General features: G+C 47.3%; 1 protein-coding gene and 1 long non-coding RNA gene across 2 annotated transcripts; one reads left to right on the forward strand and one right to left on the reverse strand.

The window, feature by feature from the left end:
- Positions 1 to 3227: 3227 nt before the first annotated feature.
- Positions 3228 to 18486, reverse strand: LOC131486173 (guanylate cyclase soluble subunit beta-2-like). Its single transcript, XM_058686341.1, has 5 exons — positions 18335 to 18486; positions 15248 to 15399; positions 12582 to 12677; positions 3625 to 3763; positions 3228 to 3311 (listed from the first exon to the last, which is right to left on the reverse strand). Exons 1-5 carry the CDS (start codon positions 18433 to 18435, stop codon positions 3281 to 3283), a joined length of 519 nt encoding a protein of 172 aa, XP_058542324.1. The 5' UTR covers positions 18436 to 18486; the 3' UTR covers positions 3228 to 3280.
- A 1626-nt stretch (positions 18487 to 20112) lies between these two features.
- On the forward strand, positions 20113 to 23913 carry LOC131486200 (uncharacterized). The gene is made up of 2 exons (XR_009249232.1): positions 20113 to 23101; positions 23360 to 23913. It is a non-coding gene; the product is annotated as an uncharacterized LOC131486200 (long non-coding RNA).
- Positions 23914 to 24462: the final 549 nt, after the last annotated feature.

Below are 24462 nucleotides of genomic sequence, written 5' to 3' on the forward strand. Positions count from 1 at the left end.
ACCCCGACTAGCAGACAGCAAGCCTGCTAAGAGGGGAGAGAAATGATCTCATTCCTCAGCCAGGCGCATGATTCGCCTTCTTTCTCGGGCTGAGGGAAAGCTGGAAAAGAAGACAGGGTGAGAAAGAAAAGGTGGGGGAGTTCGGGCTGTTGTAAAGAATGAGCACTGGTACCTAGAGGAGGGATGAGACCCCAGCCCCTGCCAGGCCCCGGCGTTCGAAAACCAGGCTCAGATGGCCCTGGAGAAAGCCAGGTGGACGGGCAAAAGGGTGGCAGGAGGGGCATCCCGGCATATTGTCGTCCCCTCCACCCGCGCCCATGAACCCCACCTCCAGAGGCTGGTGTGTAAGGGTTGGGAGGTCGGGCTGGCTGTAGAAGCCACGGGATTAAGCCCTGGGCTCCCGTGGGGAAGGACAGTAGATGGTGTTTTCAAGTTCTTACTAATGAAAACGTCCACCTCTGTCCATGGGCTGGAGGCCAGCAAGTCTGTAATAGCCCTTGGCTAGCTAGACCGGGTCAGAAGCCATCTGCTTGGATCTAAGTCGGCCGTGCCCAGGACTGTGGCCTGCGGTGCAGGGAGCCGAGGGGCTGGCGCCAGACAGGGTGACAGGATGAAATGAACCTAACAGGTGGTAGGTGTGGGAAGGTCCCTCTCCCCCCAAGGTCCTAAGGCCTGGAGGGGGCTCTGTGTGGACTCGTTGCGCCTTCCCTGCTGAGCAAAGCATTCGCGGCTCATAAACAAAAGTCTGTTTCTGGAGTGACAGCCAGATGTTCAGCGGATGGGCATCAGGCGGACCACCAGATGTTGTCGGGAGAGCATAGCACTTGCAGAGGTGTGCAGAGGTACAGGCGTCCCCCAAGCCGACCTGCCCTCTTAGTGGACGGGCACACGCCCCAGCTTGGCAAGGGGGCCCCTGAGGGCTCCAGTGGCAAGGAGGGCATCCAAGAAAGAATGCTCCCTTGAGAGTGCCAGGGGCTCACAGAGCATGTCGGCAGCCCGGCCGGGTTTCTCTGGGCGCCGAAGTTCGTCTCCACCAGTGTTTACTCCCGAGTAAACAGCAGGCTCCGGAGGGATACCAAATGCAAGATGTAGTCATTCATTTACAGCTGGAAATAATTATTTCAATCATAATAAACCCTGAACAAAATCCTCTCCATTTTCACGCAAGGCGAGGGCACCTGCTTCCCAGTCTCTGGCGGTCTTAGGTATAACTGAGCATTCAAGGGGCACATTCTGCTGGGGCCAAGGAAGCAAAGCGAGCTGCGGGCGGGGAGCCCTGGCTGCAGGCTCCCGCTCTGCGCCCTCCAAAACCAAAACAAAAAGCCGCCACTCTCCCAAACAGCTGTTTGCTCTCCTGTCTCCAGCCATGCTGCCACCTAACCGTGTTCATAGTCTTGGGCTGGGTTCTTGTGGCTCAAAGCTGAGCTAAAGGACTTCGAAGGAAGGTGTGCTCGGAAAGTAACAAGAATTGTGAGCCGGATCACTTTTGCTCGTTTCAGAGGCGCGTTTCAAGAACGTAAAAATTCCTCGCCTCTGAAGAGGGCTTGCAAAGCGTGGCTACCTCTTCTGAATGCTTTGCGTGTAGTTCGTGACATTCCTATGAGGCAGGTCCTCTAATTATCCCCATTTTACACAAGGGACACTGAGGCACGGAGATGTTAAGCAACTTTCCCAAACTCACACAGCCGGGAACGTTGACTCCTGAAGCAGGATTCAGACCTGCCCCCCGCCCTGGCTCCAGGGTCCATACCTGCAGGCTGTCCTGCCTTTATTTGACCTAAGAACGTTGAGCAGGGTGTGTCTGGCCTGGGCTATTTGCCAGATCAGTGTGATCTCCGGCTGCTGAATCTGTGTGAGCTGGTTCCTCGTCGGTTGAGTGGGGAGGGCAAGACCTGACTTATTATGGGATTGTTGCCAGGAACGGAAGTAACGTGTAACGTACATGTGCGGCCAGTGCCTAGCGTGTGTTTGGTGGTCAACAAACGTCAGTAGCTACTATTATTGGGAGCATCACGGGCATATTTGTGCTCTTGTATTTCCCCAAATACTCACCAGAAAACAAAACAAAAACCCTGGGAGGTAGGTGGGGCAGCTGTCACTAACCCTATTTTATAGCTGGAGAGATTGAGGTACCAAGAGGTCAAGCGGTAGAGTCAGGACAAGAACGCACATCTTTTTTTTTTTTTTAATTTTTTTTTAACGTTTATTTATTTTTGAGACAGAGCATGAACGGGGGAGGGGCAGAGAGAGAGGGAGACACAGAACCGGAAGCAGGCTCCAGGCTCTGGGCCATCAGCCCAGAGCCCGATGTGAAGCTCGAACTCACGGACTGTGAGATCGTGACCTGAGCCGAAGTCGGACGCCCAACCGACTGAGCCACCCAGGCGCCCCAAGAACGCACATCTTTTGACTGAGCACTTTGTGCTCATTTGAATCCTGGCTTGCTGTAGCCCTGCACCTGCCCGTTTCTAGACACAAGACACGGTTGCCTCCCGGAAGGATAGAGCAAGGAATTCAGCTCTTGTTGCCTTCCCCTTCCCTTCTGCCCCTGGGATTGGCTGGGGGACGGAGTCGGGTCCTGCCCGTGCCCTCCTGGGAATCGTCGGAGACAGTTAATGCCTCTTGGGACAAGTCAGGTCCTAGCAAGGATGACTCACAGAACCATGCATGCCCTCAGATTTTCTTTATTATCTAGGTAAAACATACGTGCTAAGTTTCTGGCCATCCCCAAACGCAGATGCATAGTCCAAAGACCACATCTCTGCCTCCCCCCCTGCCCGGGCTCACGCCTCTGAGAACATCTCCGGCGCTCTCTGCGGCAGAAGGTGTTTCCATGCCCACAGTGACGAGTAGTAGAGGGGCCTTCTGTGTCGTGAAGGTGGCTGGCCAAGGGGCCTGGGTGTCTGGCTTCATTCTGCTCTGCTTCCCTATCTTTCCTAAGTCTGCCCTTCCTGTGATTTTCACATTTTCCCCTCCATCCTACTTTCAGAAAGTCTCTGGGGAATGCAGCTTTCGTTCTATTGCTTCACATAATTCCCAGGGCTGGGAATGAAAATTATTTCCTTTCACAACCCCTGGCCGAGTGCCTTTCACGTCCCGGCTGTGTTATGGGGTGATTTATAAACTGCGGGGTCTGGGTCTCTTTCCTCCGCCTCTTCCTCCCCCTTCCCTCCCACCATCATTTAAAGCAAGACATTGCACACAACGCGCTCAGAGGTCAGGGTGTCCTCTGAAGCTGGCCACTGGGGCTTTTGCTCAGAAGCGAAGATTCAGTGGAACCCTAGCAATGAGAGCATGGAAGCCATTCACCCCTGTTAGAAGAAAACAGAAAGGGGCCCCTCAGCCGAACTTCTCATCTGTGGGAGCAAACAAGACGCAGCCTCAAAGTTGCCGGGGGGGGGGGGGGGGGGGGTTGGCTTCAAACTGAGAATGTAAAAGACACTTTCCAAACCTGTCAGGATTGGGTTTCGTTTCTAGACTTCTATTCTCAAAGGGACAATGAGGAAGAGACGCAGCTTAAGACGTTCTGAACTGAGAAATGAAAAGAAGTTACTTTCCTTTGTCTCCATAAAACTAAGTTGGGGAAAAATTAAGCCCAGGCGTTCGTTTCCCCTCTGTTACAACAGAGCACAGAAACCAGACGGCAGAACGTCATTAGGAAAGTGAGGTGTCTCTGTCTGATCTGAAGACCGCTGTCTGTCAGCTGCCTCCACGGAGTCCTGTCCTGCCTCTGAACTCCCTTCAGGTGTCATTTCATCAGAAGCTGAAACAAGACAATGAGGTGAGCAAATCAGTCAAGCTTCAGACTGGCCTCAGTGGTCAGGGGGCTTCTGTCTGAGCCAGGCTCTGGGCTCCCTTTCCCACCTCCCCAGCCGGAGAACACCTTTGTAGCCGAGGCTGAGGAAGCCCAGGCAGACCGCGGCCTTGTTGCTGTTGTATTTCTTTCGTCCCACATTGTGTCATCTTGTTGGTCACATACCGAATCTTTACTTGTGCGTAGCTCACATAATCGCACCTCCAGACTTGCTGGCCTTGGGACTGTCTATGAGGTCTGAGCATCAGCAGGACACAGGCCGAGGGTCACACCCAGTATGGCCACAGTTCATTGTTAACCTCCCTGGGCCTCGTTTGTCCTCATCCGAAGAGCGGGGAAATAATGGTTACACCTATCTCCCATGATTGTGGTATTAACTAAATCAGATGATTGATATAAGGTGATTAACACAATGATAACGCAGAGTGTGAACTCAAAATGCCAGTTCTTACTCTAAGAATGGAAAAGAGCCCAGGGAGAGAAGGCACTGGAAAAGAACTACCTCGGGGAATGAGGCACGCAAGGAGGGAGGGTGGGGAGCAGGACTCAGAGAAGGAATGGAAGCAAGAAGGCAGATGGAAAGCCTTGTCTCGATCTCTTCCTGCTTTCCCTGTGGTTTCATTTGGAAAAGTTAGCATCTAAGATTTTAAAGTCATATATCATTCCTGCTTCTCTCTTTCTTTCCCTTTCTTCTTCTTTTTTTTTTTTTTTTTTTTTTACACTAATCATTGCTCCAGAGACAGCCGAGTTCAGAGAGGTTCACGTATTAGATTTGCGGCTCTAGTGTTCTAGAAATTAGGAAATGCAGGACGGGTTTCTATCTTCAGCCTTCTGCTCCCAAATTAATGAATGACTTCTTTTACCATTAGGGACTGTTAGCATTTCAGACCTCTTCCTGAACCCGGTTCAGTGATTAACCTTGCTTTAAGATCTTAAAAGCAATGGGTAGTTTTCAGCACAATTTGCTAACGTACTGGACATTAAAGAACATTAGTTCATGTGGAAAAATTTGGACTTACTGGGTCTGTCCCCAGTTTCTCCCCTGTCTCTAGCCCCGGATGAGGTGAGAACTTGGGAAAGGACCCGGGAGCAAACAAGTTGGGAGTTCCATGATTCTAGAACCATGTCACTGGGGCAACTCCTGGTGATGGCTCATATTGGAGTATTCGGCTCATGCCTAAGGTGGGGCTAATCTGACAAGGAATCAAGGTTTGTAACACCCTCAGATGTGACATTTTTATAGGGTATGGCCAAACAGGAGTTACTTAAGTGGAGATGTCATTAGCTATACGTTCATTGAGCTCCATAGTACACCCTCCCCCTCCCACCCTGCCTTGCAAAACACTGAATCACCCTCAGCAATATTTTATGCTCTTTGGAAACTGTTAATTATTCAGATATGGGGGTTTTTTTTGTTTTGTTTTTGTGTTTTGCTAATTCTCTACAAGTTTTATTATCCCTTTCACTTTGAATCACAGAATTTATGGCAGTAGAGCTTTTCTTTGAAATATAAGCACTATTATATTTTTTTTTTAAATAATGTTTATTTTTGAGAGAGAGGGAGAGACGGAGTGTGAGCAGGGGAAGGGTAGAGAGAGAGGGAGACACAGAATCCGAAGCAGGCTCCAGGCTCTGAGCTGTTAACACAGAGCCTGATGCTGGGTCAAAAATAGCCCCAGCACTATTATAATTTTTAAAAGAAAGCAAATTTCTCAAACACGGAATATGCAAGATTAATTATAAGCATAACGTGTTTGAAAAGTTTGAGGGGCGCCTGGGTGGCTCAGTCGGTTAAGTGTCCGACTTCAGCTCAGGTCATGATCTCACGGTTCGTGAGTTCGAGCCCCACATCAGGCTCTGTGCTGACAGCTCAGAAACTGGAGCCTGCTTCAGATTCTGTGTCTCCCTCTCTCTCTGCTCCTCCCCCACTTGTGCTCTTTCTCTCTCTCTCTCTGTCAAAAATAAATATCCATTTAAAAACTTTAAAAAATGAAAAAGAAAAGTTTGAGATCAGTTTTGCTGTGGTATTATGGCAAACAGAGAGGAAAGTAGTTGATTACTATTGAGAGGACATGACGGCAGCCAGGTCTGTCTCTAACCATCAGCACTAAAAGGGGCAACTGAACTCCCCAGCTAATGTCTCCCCGTGCCTCAGTTTCTCCGCTGTAAAAAGATCACTACACAACACATCTGCCTCCCACTCAACTCATAGGAAATGTTATGAGACGTGTAAGAGAAAATCTCCACAAGATAACATTGTGAGTGCAGAAATTTGTTTCGTGCCTTTGGAATTGGTACCAAACGTGGGGGTCACCCTGACGAAGACACAAACCGAACAATACGGGGCTAGAGTTGCTAAAATAGGAGAATCCAGCAAAGGAAACCTTTTTGTTTACCTATGCACAGGGAGGCTCTATTTATGATGTGCCCCTGCATCCTGGGAGCACCATCATTTCTTGGTAGCCAAGGTGAATAATCTATTTTCTGGCTTACCTCTCACAAAGAATTTTGGAAGTAAACTCAACACCAGGAAATAATATTTCACAGACCCTTTAGTCTCCCCATTCTTTGACACTTTCTCATGTTTTTTCTTCCTTCTAATTTCTCTTCTTAGAAAGTTTTCAGCCTACCTTTCCTCACAGTTTCATTTCTCTTGCTCCCACAGCACATTTTTCTCTATTCTAACTGGGTCGGGTTTTTTTGGGTTTTTTTGTTTGTTTGTTTGTTTGTTTGTTTGTTTGTTTACTTTCTCTCTTGTGTGCAACTGTGGTCCTCTTTCTCTTCCATTCCTACCCATGTTTCCCTTGCGCTCTTATTAAACTCACTCATCTTCCTCTTTCCCTTTTCTGCCCCTGGAGAAAAAGTCCCTGATGGACAAGGAGAGAAAAATGACCAAGTAGCATTGTGTTGGGAGAACTGAGACAGCATATTGAAAGCTACCGGGCCAAACACAGCTTCATTTGAGTCAATGCCACCTGACGATTCAAACAAACCTTGATTGGCATGGAATTGTAAGACTTTCCTGGAATTTCTACACATATATATTTGACATTTTACCCCAATCCCATTCCACACTCCAGATGGTGAAAGACTTTCCTTGTTTATTTGGGATGAATTCTCATTCATCATCTTTCGCTCTTACAATACTATTGCTCACAACCCCTGAGGGCTGCCTACTGGTACCGTCATTTTGCTACAAGTTAAGTTCATTATTGCGCATCATTGGGAAAGGTAGTGCTGTGGTTGTGTCCTGATTGAGTATTACAATGTGCGTCTCCCATGGATGACTGATATCTAGGTACCTGAAATATTCTAGACATCAAAACTAAGTTGAACTAGGTTAGACTTTCTTGGAAACTTCAAAGGCAACTTGAGGACTCACAGAATATCAGCTACCTCACAGATGTATTCCGAATGTGCAGAAGTACACAATAATTGGAGTTTCCACTTGATGTGATGTAAATTGGCTTTTGGTGTACCACAGCACAAGTCGCATGGGAAACAACTATACCATAACATGTCAAGCTCGTTATGTCTTTTCCAAATATCCCTCTTCTGTTTTGAACTGTGTTTAAATATTCAAAGGAAAGAAATCCATCACCTCCCAAGTTACAGAGCAATGTATGTGTGACAGTCCCCATTCTGTGCGGAGAAGCATCCATGCATACACACGCACGAGTACCCTAACACGCACAAGTGTGGAAGACAGACACCAAACATTAGTAGTAGCCTCTCTGGGTGGTGGAATTACAGGTGCTTTTGCTTTCTTCTTTTGGTTTATCTGCACTTTCTGGTTTTAACGTAATGGTAATAATTAAATATTACTTCTATAATATAAATGAATAAGCAAATAATCTTCAGTTGAACAAACCAACACAACCCAGGAAAGAATTAAAAGCAACACCAAAACCCACTTCGATATCTATTAAACATGAATTAAGTAAAAAAGAATGGTTGTAGAAAGAACCTCCCCTGGCTTGGGGAACAACCATCGCTGTGTATCATTGTCAAATGTGAACGTAGGGGATGCTGCATTTCAGTAGTGGCAGCAAAGGCGAGTTCTGGGAAATATTGTTGCCTTGGGATATATACGTGGAATTTGGGTCCGTGGCTGATCACTACAGACAGGACTCCATGAGTCATAAAGGATATGACATGGGGTTATAAGAAGGAATTCTTACATTTGCGATTGAAATAATTCCTTGTCTGCATTCTGCATCTGTATTTAACCTCCTAGATAGAATAAGATGTGGGAAACCATATCTTGGTTTCAGTACTGAGTTTCCATGACTGGGGTCGGGGCTTTGGCCTGAGCCTGAAGTCTGACTCTCAGTTGAATCTTCTCAGTTGTCCCCATGACTTCACCCCGTTGAAGTGCTCCCCACATGGAGCCTGCATTTAGGCATCCCTTCCCACCTGTACGTCTCACCCTGCACCCATCCTGGCCTTTACCCTGAATGGTCTCCATGTGTGCAGAACAATTTATCTCCTCCTACTTGGTTCCATCTGAGTTCATTTTCCAACAAATCCACCTGATCTGGGGGACGGTCAGTCTGACCACACCATGCTGTTCATAAGTGTGAACAGAAAAAGGAGCCATGAATTCTAGAAGCGATATTCTTTGGGGGGAAACTCCACCAGTGATAGAATTTTATTCTAGTGATAAAAATGGTGCAGTGGGGTCACCAGGTTTCATGGGGGTGGTTTCCATTCTAGAATTCCTCTCCCCCTTGTCTCCTATTTCTGTCCACGGGCAAAAGAGGTCATGACCTGAAGGAATGAGATCTCCAGCTTCCAGAAGCCCCTGCATTCTCCAGAGATCAGAGCAGAGGCCGCATCCTTGATCTGCCTGTCCCTGCCATCACATATTTGTCACGTGAGTGAATTCCCAACAATAGGGTCCCTAATTGACTAAGCAGCTGGCATATGTGACATGTCTTCAGCACTTTACAGTTTCCAGATCATACATAGCCTCTCACATGTCCCTCAAAGCGACCAGATAAAGCAGGCACTCTGCTTTCAGGCTGAGAAAGATGAAACAAAGCAGACTTGCCCAAACTGATACAGCTGGTTACTGGACACCAGGATGTGGACACGGGCCCATGAGTTCTGATTTCAAGCTAGTGCTCATTCTACCATGATGGTGGTTCCCTAGCCTGGCAGCTTGTCAGAATGCCCTGTGAAGATGGTTAACAAACCAGAGTTGAAAGGCCCCCTCTGAGCCCACTGAGGTAGGCTCTTGGGGTGAGGCCCAGCCATCCGAGTCTGATGCCTTCCCACGCCGATCAGCGCCTGATGCCACATCCCAGCCGATGATGTCAAGGCTGACAAATGACTCTCGAGGCCAGTCCTAACACTGACAGTGTTATTCCATTAGGAAACTCCCCGCTTATAAAAAGTTCATTTATACTTCCCAGGATCTTCCTTCTACAGAACATTGTTGGGTTGACAGCGCAACTTCTAGAAAGCCTGAGGTTAAACACAGCTATGCCTCAGGGATAAAAGACACAACACGGGGAATATAGTCAATGGTATTGTAACAGCACTGCATGGTGACAGACGGTGGTGACACCGTGGTGAGCACGGCGTAATGTACACATTCTCGTTGAATCACTGTGTCACACACCTGAAACTAATGTGACATCGTGTGTCAACAATACTTCAATATTAATAAATAAATACATATGATGACCAGTCCTCTAGCAAAAAACAAAGCAAAACAAAAACAAACAACAACAACAACAACAACAAAAAACACCCAGCTATGCCATTCATCAGCCCCAAAGAGAAGAGGTCAGGAAGATCTGACAGCCATGCTTAGAAAGGCCTCAGATGGGCCGCTGAAAGGTCTGAGGGCCAGGAATACAGGCCCAGGCTCCTTCACCTGGCTCCCAACCAGCGGGGACCCAGCTCACTGGACACGTCTGGGAAAGGCGCTTGACTTGTATTGTCAAGACTCTGCAAAGTGAGGGGCGAGGACCTGCCAATTAAGTGACCACAGACTCCTGCCTCCAAGAATCACCCACGAGGAGGATGGCCCAGGGTGGGGAAGTTCCTCCTGTCAGGAAGACTGAGTCAGACTTGGGGGGAATCGGCGGAGCCCCCAGCAGGTAGACGGCTCAACTCAGAGAGGGACCCCTGTCGCCACCACCCTCCAGCGGAGCAGGTAGGAGTTGTGTAAGAAGTCCTTCAAACTGACTTAACGTGCCATGAACCCAGCAAGTGGTCTGGTTTATAAGACCTTGGGCTGATTTATAAGAAGGGGTCACCTCCAGAGAGGAGCCTGGGCTGCATGCCTAAGTGCTGTATACAGGTCAGCCTGGAACCCATTATTATAATTGCTGGGAGAATCAGTTAGGAGACAAGTCGAAGCAAGTCGAAATTTGAAAAACACAGCAACAGCAGTCTGACGAGATGCCAGAAGAGCCTGCCAGCAGGGACAGCTGGAAGGCCAATTTTTTAGTCAATACTGAAAGGTGGTTGCTTAAATATCTGAGTCAACACACACTGATTTCTCTCCGGCTCAATACTCCCGTTTAATTGCACTGGGGAGTCTCTCCACCGACACATCTAACACCCAAAACCATAGTGGAGTAGAAGAAAAGAGTGTTATTCAAGTGCAAATCAGGTCCTGGGTGCAGCCTGCAGGCCTGGGTCCTGCTGGAGTGTTTCCTATTGCCAGGGCAGGCAGACACTTGGGCCGGGCCTCACAGAGATTCAGGGAGGCCCCCCCTTTGAAAGAGGGCCAAGGGAAGGGTTGAGCATCACATCTCAGCCGGCCCTCAGAGAGGGGTCTGTGTGGTTTGCTCCCCGCCTCTGCAGCTCTGTGCCCAGAGGGGGAGAGGGAGGCAGGGAAGCGCCTGCTTCCCACATCTGGGAGCCAAGTCAGATGGGAATGGATGCCCCTGGAAAGTGATCGGAAGTGTGGCAACCAGGTGACGACCTGGTGAGGTTGATGGCGGACGTGATCGATGAGCTGAGTCTTCAGTGGCCTTCCAACTGCCTAGAGGTCGGGAGGTGGGCAGAACCCTGAGGTAACAAGAGCCAACAGCCTAATCTTCAGGGTCCTGACAGGTTTTGGTTGCTAATAGAAGCACTTTCCTGTAATGACGCCCACGTAGGGGCCAACCGGAATGGCCCCGAGGCTGGAGGTGAGAGTGGGGGCTCCTGCAGTGACCTTCTGGCACCCTCAGTGCTAAGCGTGACATTATCACATGTAGCCCCAAACCCACCAGAACTGAGACCTAAATCACAATGACAAGGCAGGCCCTGGGAGCAGGTGACGTGAATCCTTCAAGGGGAAATTCTCCGTCCGCTGCCCACCATCAGAGATGAGGAAGAAGCCTGTGTGTCGTGCTAAACTCAAACTCCGATTCCCTGGGGAAGTTGTGCAAAGCGACTTCTGATCTGGTAGGTCTGAGTCTGGACAGCCAGAGTGAGGCCCGGCGGCTCAGCTGCCCTCTGTCCTCATTTGCAAGCCTCTGGCTCATACCACACGTGTTATCATTCACCCACACTGTGTGAGCTGGTCCTCACTAATACGCCTGCTAATCACACTCAGAAACAACCAAAACGCTGTTCGGTCGGGGCCCAGAGGATCTGAGAGAAACATGGCGGGGCACCGTGAAGCCTGGAGGCCCCCGGGCCTACCACCTGCGGAAACCGAAATCGTTTGGGTCCATTGCTCACGTGAATACAGGCTGCTGAGACAAACAAGCATAAAGATCAAATCCTACTTCTTCCAATTACTAGCTGTGGGACCTCATCGAAATTACATCACCTTTATGAACTTCAACTTTCTTACCTCTGTTACGGGAACAGTCACAGGACTCTTGTGTCAAATGAGATAAAGCGGGCAAAATGCCCAGGACAAACTTGTTGCCCAACAAATGCCAGTTCTCTACCCATCCAGTTTTCACCCCCAAACTGAAGTGACCTCAGTTTCTCTTTCTTTAGTTGTTGGTATTGGTGTATGTCCAGGAAAGCAGCAGTTGGAGGAGATACCGAATCAGGGGCCCAGCTGAGAAACTTCTGTCTCATGTTAAGCAAGAAGCCCAGCCCCTGCCAAGACCTGTTCATCTCTCCTGTGGAGGGATCCCCATGTAGCGCAAGTTTGAACAATGAATTTGTTCCCCTTCCTAGAGCACGAAGCGTTCTTAGACTTCCTATTCCGAGCTGTTTATGGAGCAGTCACTTAGGAACTCAAGTGGTAGAGACCTTCGCCCATGGAACATTTCCATGGAGCTCCCATCGCTCCCTGCCTTGCCCCTTACTTACACTCAGACTTTCTGTGTGTGGATAGGAAAGCTCAAGACCACACTGGCCAGGGCATCTGCTTACCTCTCATTCCCTACTGACCCCTTCCTCTTCTACTCCTCTTTAGATGTCTACACTGGCCTTCTTCTTCTTCTTTGAATTGACCTGCTCATGTTTGCTTAGACCATGGCTCTGTCTGAAAGTCCCCATGACAGCCGCATGGCTGGCTCTTACCCTGCACATTTCAGCTTAAATGCTGCTGCCCCAAAGAAGCCTCCATTGCCCTCTTATCCATTGCCCAGTTTTTCATTTTCTTCCTAACATCGGTCGCTACCTAAAGTGATCTTATTTATTTGCTCTATGTTGTGTGTCTTCCACAACTAAAACGCAGGCTGTATGAAGGCAGGGACTCCACCTGAGCTGCCCCACCCCCCCACGAGCCACACCTCTGAACCCACCGATTCTCCTGCCACGCGGTGCTGGGGGTGTCTGTAGTGGTCAGTGAACTCACCATCTGCTGTGTCACTCTTCAGGGACAGCTGCCTACTGTCCTTGTACTGCATGATGGTAACAGCTGCTCTGTCTTGACGTCCTTGAGTACTTGCTTCTGCAAACAAGCAGGTGGGGAAGGGAAAGTGAGGGTGGCAAGCCAACCTCATGAGCTGCAGAAGTGGGGGCCTTTCTTTGGTGCCTCTGAACATCAGCAGCCCCGTGGGTATTTCCTCAGGTGCCCGTCGTGTGAAGGACTTGCTGGACAGTGAGTGGTTCCACCTGTTAAATGTCACTGCTGGGGAGATTATGTGACATTTAATATGTTTAACGCATTCACCAGCTAGAAGATGAATCAGTAAACGCACTTGCTTTGGAGAACAAAAGGGAGAAAGGAGAATGGTTTGAGCAAGAGCGCTCCGGGGTGCCATCCTTTCTTGCTCCTGTTACCTCCCGGGTGTCCCCTCCTGCCAGGTGGGGGAGGAGCTCGGACCCACAAGGGCACCGGAAGGTCACTGCTGAGGCCCCCTCACCCTGCCCCACTGCAGTTACCCATAGTTCTTAGCGTGGGCCTCAGTGCCACTCTGCTCACTTTCATCTCCTTGGACTTCTTTCCGCGCCTCCCCCAAATCACCCAAAACACCAGTGTGTGTGTCCTATGGGAGATAATCTGAGGAAAGAGGCCAATTCGGGAAGAACATTAGCGTGCATATTAGTGTTTCCGTATCCCCCTCCTCCATCACTGGCTTTGAGAGGCTGGGTCTTGCTGTGTGGGGCAAAGTCCCTTGGCCCCTGCAGGCTAATAGGATCATGTTTGGGGGCCATCTCCAGCACTGCGCTGCAGTGGGGATGGGAGGGGCAGGCACTCCCTTCCCCAGGGCTCGAACCTCTGCTCCTGGCAGGAGATCCTAGGCTGATGGGGAGGGGGAAATGGGGAGAAGCATGGAAAGAAAAAAGGCTGAGATCTTTCTGCCATTTCTCTGCATGGAGATACCTGGCCAAGGAGGTCAGGAGTGGGGCTGACGTCAGCCCAGAAGAACAGGTGACTTTCCTTTGCCATCAACCATACCTGGGGAGATATCTACCCCCCCCCCCCAAAAGTGTGCTTTTCCCCAAATTGCACAGAGATGCTGTTTAGGGTCCAGAAGGGGCTAGCCCTCCCTCTCTTTCACACCCTTTCTCTTTCTCAGGCTCCGCAGTGAAATCTTTAACTGAGGCAGCTTACTCATATTCTACTGTTGGTTAGTATTGTTTTTCCAGCTCAGAACTGAAAGCGGTTTAGAGTCTACTGACCCACGCCATGTTCTAGAATCCTGCTTCTCAAACTTTCCCATCTGAGAACCCCTGCAGGGGCAACAAGGGAGAAAGCAGTATCGAGTTTCAGCTGGGTGCATCTGGGCTGGATTGTGTTTCGTCCTGGTGCTAAAGCCTCCAGCTCTGTCTCTCCTCTCGCACAATCAGGTGGCACAACACCTCTCCCCATTTACTTTGTCTAGTTCTGGCAACAAAGCAAAAAAAAGGGGGGAAAAACCTTGCTTCTCCCTTTCTGGCAATCCTCCCTGTGGGGAGGGCATGCTGGTGGGAGGGAGAAGGTGATGTCATGGGCGAGGCACCTTGAGCCTAGAAATTCAGGCCAAAAACTCTGTTAAGGGTGCCCTCTGGTCTATACCAGCCAAAGTTATTCCTAGTTTTTAACTTAGATCTCTCTATCTCAGTGTCTGCATCAGTCAAATGTGGCCCCAACCCGTCCCAGCTCACAGGGAGACCAATGCGAGGTGAACGTGCTATGAAAACAATATTTCAAGCTCTTCCAATACCCATCTCTTTATTGAGATAGCCCCACTTTAAAAAACAGTAATGTTAACCCGTGTGTCCCAAAGAGACCTCCCGCACATATTAGCAACCAGAAACCCCTGGGTTTCGAGATTTTCCTTGGCAAGCCCCTGGAGCAGCTAGAGATTAGCTCCTGTCAGAACGAATCCACTTCCTCCCCCACTTTGCTTCAGAGGTTCAGGGAGGTTTTCCTCCTGCTCCTGGGTTTCCCCGTCGGGTCAGCACCTCCCAGCATTAACCAGGGCAGATGTTAAGGGGCCCTGACCGCGTGGGGCGGAGGGGCCTGCCTGGCAGCCGATAGAAACCTCCTCATTGGATTCCATCTGCTGCGGCACGGTGAGCCAAATGGTGATCCCTGGGCTGGCTTAGCACTGGGTTGTTTTAACCTAAACTCACTCTCCCGTCATTCCTGGAGCTGTGTGAGTCACAGATTTTGTCCTTCTTCCCAGTTTTAGAAGCCAGCAGAAAATGAGAAAGGTGGATGGTTTCAGGGTGTGAGGAAAGCCAGTCCTGGAGTCTCCTCTGAGGCTGAGAAACAGCTTCTAAAGGCGTCCCTCAGCTGCAGGATAGACAGATGTGAAAGCCCCCTTGTGGGACCGGCAAGAACCTTGAAAATGAATGCATGAGGGACCCTTTAGGCTGGGCCCATCAGCCCAGCTCCAGGGGCATCAGACTACCCCGGATGCAAGTGTTCATCCTGGTTGCTCTGATCCTTGGGAGCCTCGACCCAAAGAAAGTCGTGCAAAGGGATGACCCACGCTGACCCCGCATGCCTAAGGGCCCCACTAAACACATCTGAAGTTGTTAGTGGAAAAAATATCCGACACTGAGATGCGGCTTCTCTTTTCTGCTCACCCTTGCGATCAAGCCGGCTGTGAGGTCTGCCCATGATCTCGTCCTCCGAGGCATGCAGGTTCCAGATCAGAAAGTAGGTGGTCATTTTCCCTTTCCCTTTCACTTCGATTTCGCCCCTCTCAACTATTTCAAACCCTTCATTCTCCAGAGCTCTGCACAGAGAGAACAAATCGCACCAGGTATCAAAGATCACGGATGTATAACTTAAGCTTTGGCGACAATGGAGAGGGTGATGCGGAAGTGTGCTCCAGCCCCACGTGGTTGTGAAGCAGGAGGCTCCTTGGAGATCAGCGCTCTCCTTTCCATCTTCCCCAGGCACCCCGTTACCCCAGCTTGCTCATCCTAACCACCCAAGCTTGCTCCCTGACTTCCGGCTGCCAAGGAACGGAAGAGAAGGGGGTAGGGAGGGGGCCGTGAAAAGAGACAGAGCTATGGGATACCTACGGAATGTTTTCTTGCTTATTTATTTACTGGCTGTCGCCAGCTAATGGAGAGAGACGACAGAACAGTGCAGACCAGAGATTTTCTAATTCGTGGTCAGCTGCCTCAGCCAGGTCTTAGCACTCACTGACCTTCCCTTGTCCTTTCCCAGTTTTGTGGAGATTTCAGACCTTCACTGTTCTCCTCAAGTCCCCCCACTTGGCACCTGCTTTCCTCACCCTCAAGTCACTGACTGTGCTTCCTACCTTGTGATCTGATTCTTGTATAAAGTTTTAACCATTTATAGGTAAGACCCCACAGCCTCTCACCCCACCGGCTACACGCCCCCTTTTCCCCAGTCTTTGAGGATGAGGTGTCTCAGAGGATGCCGTGTCTTGTGCAGGGGCACCCGATCGATGTCCCTTCCCGCTTGCTCAAGGCCTGGCCCAACCAGCCACTTCTCACTTTCTCTCCGGCTCCCACTGTCTGCATCCTCCCTCAGCCTGCTAGCCTGCTAAGGTCCCTTCCTTCCCAAACAGAAGCGAAAACCTTCCCACGTTATCATCGCCTCCTTTAATCCTATACACTCTCTCCCATTTATCCTTCAACCCATATCCCAGTGTCTATCCCCACCATTCTACGACAACTCCTTCTGATCGTGTCCCCAAAACCTCTGGTGCACGTGTTTCAGTCCCTGTCACTATTTTGACATTTTTGTTCAGTTCCTCCTCCCTAAAAATATCTCCAGGGGTGCCTCTCACCCTGAACTCTGCCGTTCCTTTCTTATTTCTTTTGCCTCTCACACGGGCCCCTCTTCATCCACCTGCCACTTAAATGTCGGTCCTTTGCGCTGCTCTTTTCCCACTGCACCTTTCCCAGGTGATCTCATCAATCCCCTGGCTGAATGACCAACCATATGCTGCTTTCGCCAAGTTGGGAGCCCCAGCCAACACCTCAACTCCATATTTCATCCATCCATGTAATGGCACCTGTACCTATGCTCTGCGGTTCCTTTGAATTCAACACTTCCGAACCTGAACTCATCGTCTGCCCCTGTAGACTGGAAGTCCTCTTACCTGTCCTGTCTCCAGTGGTGAGATTCAGGTCACTGTCACCCAGGATGGAGGCCTGGGAGACATTCAAGGCTTCTCCCTCTTTCTCATTCTCCATTTCTAGCAGTTACCAGGTTCAGCTGATTTTACTTTCCCCAAAATGCCCACCACCAATGATCTGGTTCAAACCCAGCTCCTAACAGGTCCTCTCTGTCTTGTTTCCTGATCCTCAAATCTGTCCTTGCACAGTCTTTTTTTTTTTTAAGTTTATTTATTTTGAGAGAGAGAGAGAGAGTAGGTGGGAGAGGGGCAGAGAGGGAGAGGGAGAGAGAGAGAGAATCCCAAACAGGCCCCACACCATCAGCGTAGAACCTGATGCGGGGCTCGAACTCACAAACCATGAGATCATGACCTAAGCCAAAGTCCGATGCTTAACCAACTAAGCCACCCAGGCACCCCTGTCCTTGCATGGTCTTGAGTATCAGCATCAAATAAAACCCTGGGCCCCCCATTGTCTCCAATCTCACACTCCCCGGGGGCTCTTCTCCACCTACAGTGCACACCCTTGCTCTTCGACAGGGCACACACAGCTCACACTACTTTCGGCTCCATATTGTCTACTCTAGTGAGCTAAATTGTAGTTCTTAGCTCCTCCTCTACATCTGTGCTGGTACTGCTGGGTTTTCTCCCCCAAAGCCTCAGCTTTGGCTAAATCCTACTCGGAACTCCTTGTTCAGGATTCAGCTCAGGAATCTCTTCCTCCACAAAGGATTTCTTTACTGGATGAGGCACCCCGCTTAGTCTCCCAACACACACACGCTTGAATTACCTCAAGCACAAGAGTATAGTGGATAAAGCAGGGACTCAGAGCCTCGCCCCACATTTGATCTGGGCTCTTTTCCTTCCTAGCCAACTTGGGACCCGAAGCGAGTCATTAACTTTTTTGTGCCTGATTTTTTTTTCTCCCCTATAGATAAGAATAATAGTACATTTTCATAGAGCCGTTGTGAGAGTAAATGAACATATACATATATAAAATAACTCAGAACAGAATTTGGTTCACCTCCTGTAAGTTCTCAAGAAACCATAAGTATTATTTTATGCTTATCTTTACCATTGTACTTATCACACTTTCAAAATAATTATTAGTGAACACTTCTTTCTTTTTCTGCGAGACCAAGGGTCAGCACACTTTTTTTTTGCAAAAGACCAGAGAGTAAATATTTTCAGCTTTGCAGGCCATACGGCCTCTGCCACAGCTCCTCGACTCTGCTGTTGTCCCATGAGAGCAGCCATAGACAATGTGTAAAGCAACAAGCATGGCCGTGTTCCAATAAAACTTTATTTACAAAAAACAAGCAGCAGACTGGATTTGGCCTATGAGTATGCTTTGCCAATCCCCGCGTTAGACCATATGCTCCTTGGGAGCAAAACTATCTTATGGAAGAGGCTCGACAGTATTTGTTGTCTGGTACAATGTCTTCTATAAGCCAGCGTGGCACGGGAGAAGAACCACGGGTTTCCTTCACTACCCCCGATCCCACGGCTGCCAGGCACCGTGAGCATTCTGGAGGTAGGAAAAGACAAAGGAAGGAAGGAATAAATGAATGGCTACCTGTAGGCCGTGGGGCTGAGGTGCACTTTATTGGGAAGCCCGTGACTCTCCATCCTAGAAGCCGTGTTCACAGTGTCACCGAACAAACAGTACCGCGGCATCTTGTCTCCCACCACACCTGCTAAGACTGGTCCTGTGTGGATCCCCACTCTGATCTGTACAAAGAGAATCTCACTGAAAAGGGACCGTTGAATACTCTCGCTTTTATTTTTAAATTAAGGTATAATTTACCTAAAACGGAAAGACAGATCTTCAGCATTTAGCTCCGTGAGTTTTGACAGGAGCATGTACCCTATAATCCACCATCCAGAATAAAATACAGACTACTTTCATTACTTCGCGACGTCCCCTTGTTGCCCTTTCCAGTTAAGTTCCCTCCCTCTCTGCAGGGGTAACGGCTTCCTCATTTCTTTTACAAAGAATTATTTGCCTGTTTTAGGACTATGCACAAATGGAATCATAGAGTATATTGTTCTGTGCCTGCCTTCATTTATCCAGTTGAATGTTTCTGAGATTCATCCATGTTGTTGTATGTTTCAGTCATTCATTCTTCTATTACTGCAACTGTTCTATCGTAAAAACATACCGCAGTTTCTTTATCCAGGCTTCTAACTTCACGAACATTTGGGTTATTTCCAGTTTGGGGCCATTAGGAACACTCTTATACAGATCTGTTTGTAGACACACATTTTCATTTTTCTTAGATAAGTGCCTACAAGCAGAATTCCTGGATCACAAGGTAGATGCGTATTTAATGTTACAAAAAAACAAAAAACAGACCGTTTGCTAGCAATTTTCCGGAGTGTTTGCACCATTTTACATTCTCATCAGCAATGTGACACTCCAGTTGCTCCACAGTCTCACCATCATTTGGTCTTCTGGTGGGTGTGAAATGCTACCTCGTTGTGGTTTTAATTTGCATGTTGCTGACGGCTAACGATGTTAAGCACATTTTCATGCAGCTTGTGTCCATTCTTGTATCTTTTTTCTTGAAAAGTCTGTTCAAGAGTTTGCTCGTATAAAAACCGGGATTATCTTTCATCGTTAATATAGAGGAGTTCTCTACTATATGCTTGGATATGGGATACACATATATTTCAAGTATTTTCCCCATTCTGTACACCCACAGACTGAGTGGCTTCAACAACAGGAATTTATTTTCTCCCAGTTCTGGAGGCTGGAACTATGAGATCGAAGTGTTGGCAGGCTTCGTTTCCTCTGCAGCATTTCCCCTGGGTTTGTGGATGGCCTCACATAGTCTCTTCTTTGTGTCTGTGCATCCCTGGTGTTTCTTCCTATGTCCAGATTTCCTCTTCTTGGCAAGGACACCAGTCGAATGGGATTAGGGCCCACCCTAACAGCTTCATTTTAACTTGACCACCTCTGTAAAGGCCCTATATCCACATATAGTCATATTCTGAGGCCCGGGGGGTAAAGCATCAATATATGAATTTGGGGGGGAACAAAATTTGGCCCACAATAATGAGGTTTATCAGGGTTTTTTTACTTTCATGACTAAAATTTTTGTGTCCAATCTAAGAAATTAGTGCTTACCCCAAATTCATGGAGCTATTCGCCTATATTTCCTTCAAAAAGCTTTATGGTTCTAGCATTTATGTTTACATCTGTGATATATATCAAATTAATTTTTATATATGAAGGATTGAGGTACATTTTTCTTTCCGTATGTATTTTCAATTAAAATGAACCATTTCTTTTTTAAAATTTTTAAAAATACTTTTATTTATTTTTGAGAGAGAGAGAGAGAGAGAGAGAGATTGCAAGCGGGGGAGGGGCAGGGAGAGAGAGAGGGAGACACAGAATCTGAAGCAAGTTCCAGGCTCTGAGCTGTCAGCACAGAGCCTGAAACAGGGCTCAAACTCATAAACTGCAAGATCATGACCTGAGCTGAAGTTGGATACTTAACCGACTGAGCTACCCAGCTGCCCCAGAAATGAACCATTTCTTAAAAAGAAATTCCTTTCCCTGTTGACCTGATTTTGTGCCTTGGTTAAAAATTAATTGACTTTAAATATGTAGTTTCTTTCTGGGCTCTCTGTACTGCTCCAATGATCCATGTTTATCCTTCTAATTTCACCCTGTCTTTGTTAGTGTAGCTTTACAATAAATCTTGCAATTAGGTAGTGCAAGTCCTCCAGTTTTCTTATTTTCCAACATTTAAAACTAAATTTAGGTAGTTTGTTTTTATTTCATTTTCCAAATTTTTGTCCTTAGTATATACATATTCAACTAATTTTTGTGCACTGTCCTTATATCCTGTGACCTTGGTATTTTGATCTAGCTGAGGTTTTATAAGTCCACCATGGTCTTTGTAAAAAGATCATTTTACATCTTCCCTTCCAATCTTTATGTCTTATATTTCTTTTTCTTGCTGAATTGCACTGAGTAGGGCTTTTGGTATTTAAGAATGGAAGTGCTTATCTTTGTATTTATCCTGTTTGGGTTTGCTAAGCTCTTGGATATGTAAGCTGATATCCTTCATCAATGTTGGAAAATTCTCAGTCATTATTTCTTCACATATTTCTTCTGACCCAGTCTCACTGTATCCTTCTAGGACCCTAGTTCCACTTGTGGCAGTCCATTTGATATTGTCCTATAGATCTAGGATGTGCTGTTTCATTTTTTTCCTTCTCTGTGTTTCAGTGTATTGTTCATTTTCACAATCCTTGATCCTTTCCTTTAGTGTGTCTAGAATCCGTTAAAGCCCTAAAATGAATTCTCTATTCCCGATTTCTGATATCATGGTTTTCATTTCCATTGGATAGATAGATTAATAGATAGTTATAGATAGATAGCATGTATTTCCCATCTGTTCAAACCAGTTCCCCTTTTCCAGTAGATCTCCTAAAATATTTATTGTAGTTATTGAAAAGATTCTGTCCCATAATTCCAACATCCAGGCTGTTTTCAGACCTGCTTCTGTTGACTATTTCCTCTCTTGGCTATACACTAAACCACATTTTTCTTGATTTTCTAGCATCTCATATTTTTAATTATTTAGTTGTATGTTCTATATTGTATGTGAAAGTACAGTAGAGACTGAAGTAGATAATATTCAGTGTTCAGTAAAGTTCAAATCTCTTTTTTGTCAGGCTGCTAGAGTGGAGACTGAGTGAATTTTATCTGTATTTGAATTGAGTCTGGGCTTCTTTTGCCAAGACACTGCTAGATTCCATGCAATATATGATTTCATATATTAAGAAGGCTAGATCAGGATTTTATCGCCATCAGGGCTCGGGATGTGAGCACCAGCAAAGATCTGAGAACCCCCTTATACTTTACAGTAAGTGTCCGGCTTTCTTAATTGTGGAAGATCTCTTTCTGATTTACAGCCTAATTGTGAGGTGAGGTGTTTGGGGGTCTCTTTGCCCTTTAGTCCCATGCTGGCTCTCTGCACATTGGGAGATTTCTCTTTTCCATTCTTCTCTGCCCTTAGACTTCAAAGTGTCATTGTAGTGCCCTTGGTAAAGGCCAAGAATACCTCACAGGGATTTCTGTCTGTTCTCTGACTCTAACCCTACCTTTTCATGGGCCATTGACTTGCATTTGAAGAATGTGCCTCACATGCCTCAGGGACTGGGGGTTTCTCTCAGTTCTCCTCCTAACCCCGTCCTTTGACTGAATAACCACATGTACTTGGTGAAGGCCTGTGGGAGAGTTGGTAGATGGGTACAGATTCTGTGGCTAGAACTGACAAAAGACAGGATCTTTGGGATTCTAATCTATCATTCTGGCCTCCATGTGGCCATTAAAGTTCACTAAAATTCAGACTGGTTTCTTCTCACCCTCGCCTGCAGCTTTACTAGACATGAACATAACTATGGGTGTCCTCTTTGAAAGGGCTGGTTGCTTTCTGGAATCAGTTTATTTCAATTTCTTTGCTCACTAAGTTTTTTTAACGACTAGTATGGGAAGAGCAGCCTACTGCAGGTTTCTACATCCTAACCAGACCTAGTTATCTTTTCAGGCTAGATTTTCTTCTCCCTGAAATAAGAAGATGCATTCCTCTAGGAAAATGAGCCTGTCAAACACCGAGAATACTGTCTCATGCAGAGTAGGACCTCAGTACATGTGCGTGGAAGGAAATGTGAATAAAATAGTAGAAGATCTCAGAGGACTAATTTAAAAATTGTTGAAATGGCAGCACAATTCTTTTAAGAGAGAGAGATGTTTCAAGTCCTTTTCCCTACTTCCTTAAATAAACCCACACGGTAGGTTGTTTCTGGAGGATATTTAATGATGCTCCTATGTCCCTATTCTTATCTTAAACTTGATAACATCTTTTCCTGCTTTCTTCTGGGTAAAATCCACCAGGATAGTTTCCAGGAATTTATTGTTTAATTTCATTCGTACTGGTATGACATTACTGTCATCTCTATAGCTATGCCTTTTACACACACTCACGCGCGCGCACACACACACACACACACACACACACACACACACACACACTTTACACAACGGTATCTATTCAATTCTTTTTTTCTTTAATGGCTTATATTAGAGCCCTTTAACTGAAACACATGTCTCTTATCTGACCTTCTTATCTCATTCCCTCCCATCTTGATTTTTTATTTATGATCCTGGGGCTTTTATTCAACGGATGTATCTGCGTGTTTCCAATGGACCAAATATTGTGGATATGTAGTTCCTGCAACTACGTAAAGCCGGCTTTTACTCAGAAGCACGCAGTGCATACCAGAACCAGAACCTGCAGCATTTCTCAGTGTCTGACTTGTGGTGAGGGTGAGCTGAACACATCTTCAGAATCTCCTACATAAGGGTCATAATTTAGAAAAATCCGATTCTGTCTTATACTTGTCTTTATTGAGTTTCGGTTGGCTGTGTAGTTTATTTTGAAGACCTGACTGCCAGGATCAGGGAAGGGATTACATTTTAAAATGCAGAAGCCCTGCTCTAAGGCATCTCAGGGCGTCAAGGATCTGCTGAGCAGACAGAAGACGACACCTGCTTTTCATCTCCAAAATTGTCCATCTTTTATAGTGTGAACAAATGTCCATGCCTGGAAGAGCAGGTTCCTGTGAGAAAGGTGGGCAGACGTCTCACTCAGGGCCACGTGGTGGGAGGAAAGCTGTTCTAAATCTCTCATGGCATCGTGGTGTCCGAGCTGCTGGCTGGAAGCAGTTTCCCGCCTCAGCCTGACTTGACCTGGGAGAGGACATGCTGAGTACACAGTTTCCCCAGGGGCGGGCGGGGATGAACCACTTGTTAGGTTGAATGCTCAAATAAAAAAGCAGGCGTTACGAACGAACCAGATACCAAGACGGATCGAGCCCTGCAAAGCAAGTGGAGAGGCTTGCTCAGCACTGTCCCAAGCTATCGAGAAAGACGCTTGTGGTAAATCACATGAAAATCCCACGCTCCAAAGCCTCTCCTGAACTTTAAGAAAAGTTGGGACGATGATATCTTTGCTAATATTTCTATTACTTAAAACATATTCAAGAGAAGACAAGAGTTGGGAGACGTTACCCATCGTAATTACTGTAACATGCCCAGCAGCCACGTGAGCAGACTAATAAACAGAATTCTACTTTGTAGTGTGTGGGATGGTCGGTATCAAACAGAGTACTCAGTTTCTCTCTACCTGGATGGGCTCTCCAGTGACAGGATTCATCACTTCTTTTGCAGAAATTCTCATCCCCAGAGCAAAGTTAGCCACTCTTTGAGCATGACTTCCAGTGGGCACTGGTACGCCCCCTACCACCATGTAGGCATCTCCTATAGTTTCCACCTGTAAGAGGGAAGAGAGGGTATTCAGATGGTTTCCTTCATGCATTCAATATATCACTAAATATTTTTGTCATTTTCCACATATTGACAGAAGGACCATATCGAAGCTGGTGGTTATTGGCCAGGAGTATACGGAGCATAAGGGAGGGCTGAGAGGAAAACTAACTCAGGAAACCACCAATGAGCTAGCCCAAAGGGCTTTCTGCTTCTGGTGGAAGCTCCATAGAAGACATGGCTCCTGAGTTAGCGTATGATGCTATGTATCAGCCGTACGTTATTCAGATTAGACTCTCTGCCGAATGGAAGGGGTAGAATTACTCTCTGGGAAAACAGTGTGCCCCTCAAAGGCCTTTTGG

This window comes from Neofelis nebulosa, chromosome 1 (assembly GCF_028018385.1).
Source record: "Neofelis nebulosa isolate mNeoNeb1 chromosome 1, mNeoNeb1.pri, whole genome shotgun sequence".
Taxonomy (NCBI): domain Eukaryota; kingdom Metazoa; phylum Chordata; class Mammalia; order Carnivora; family Felidae; genus Neofelis; species Neofelis nebulosa.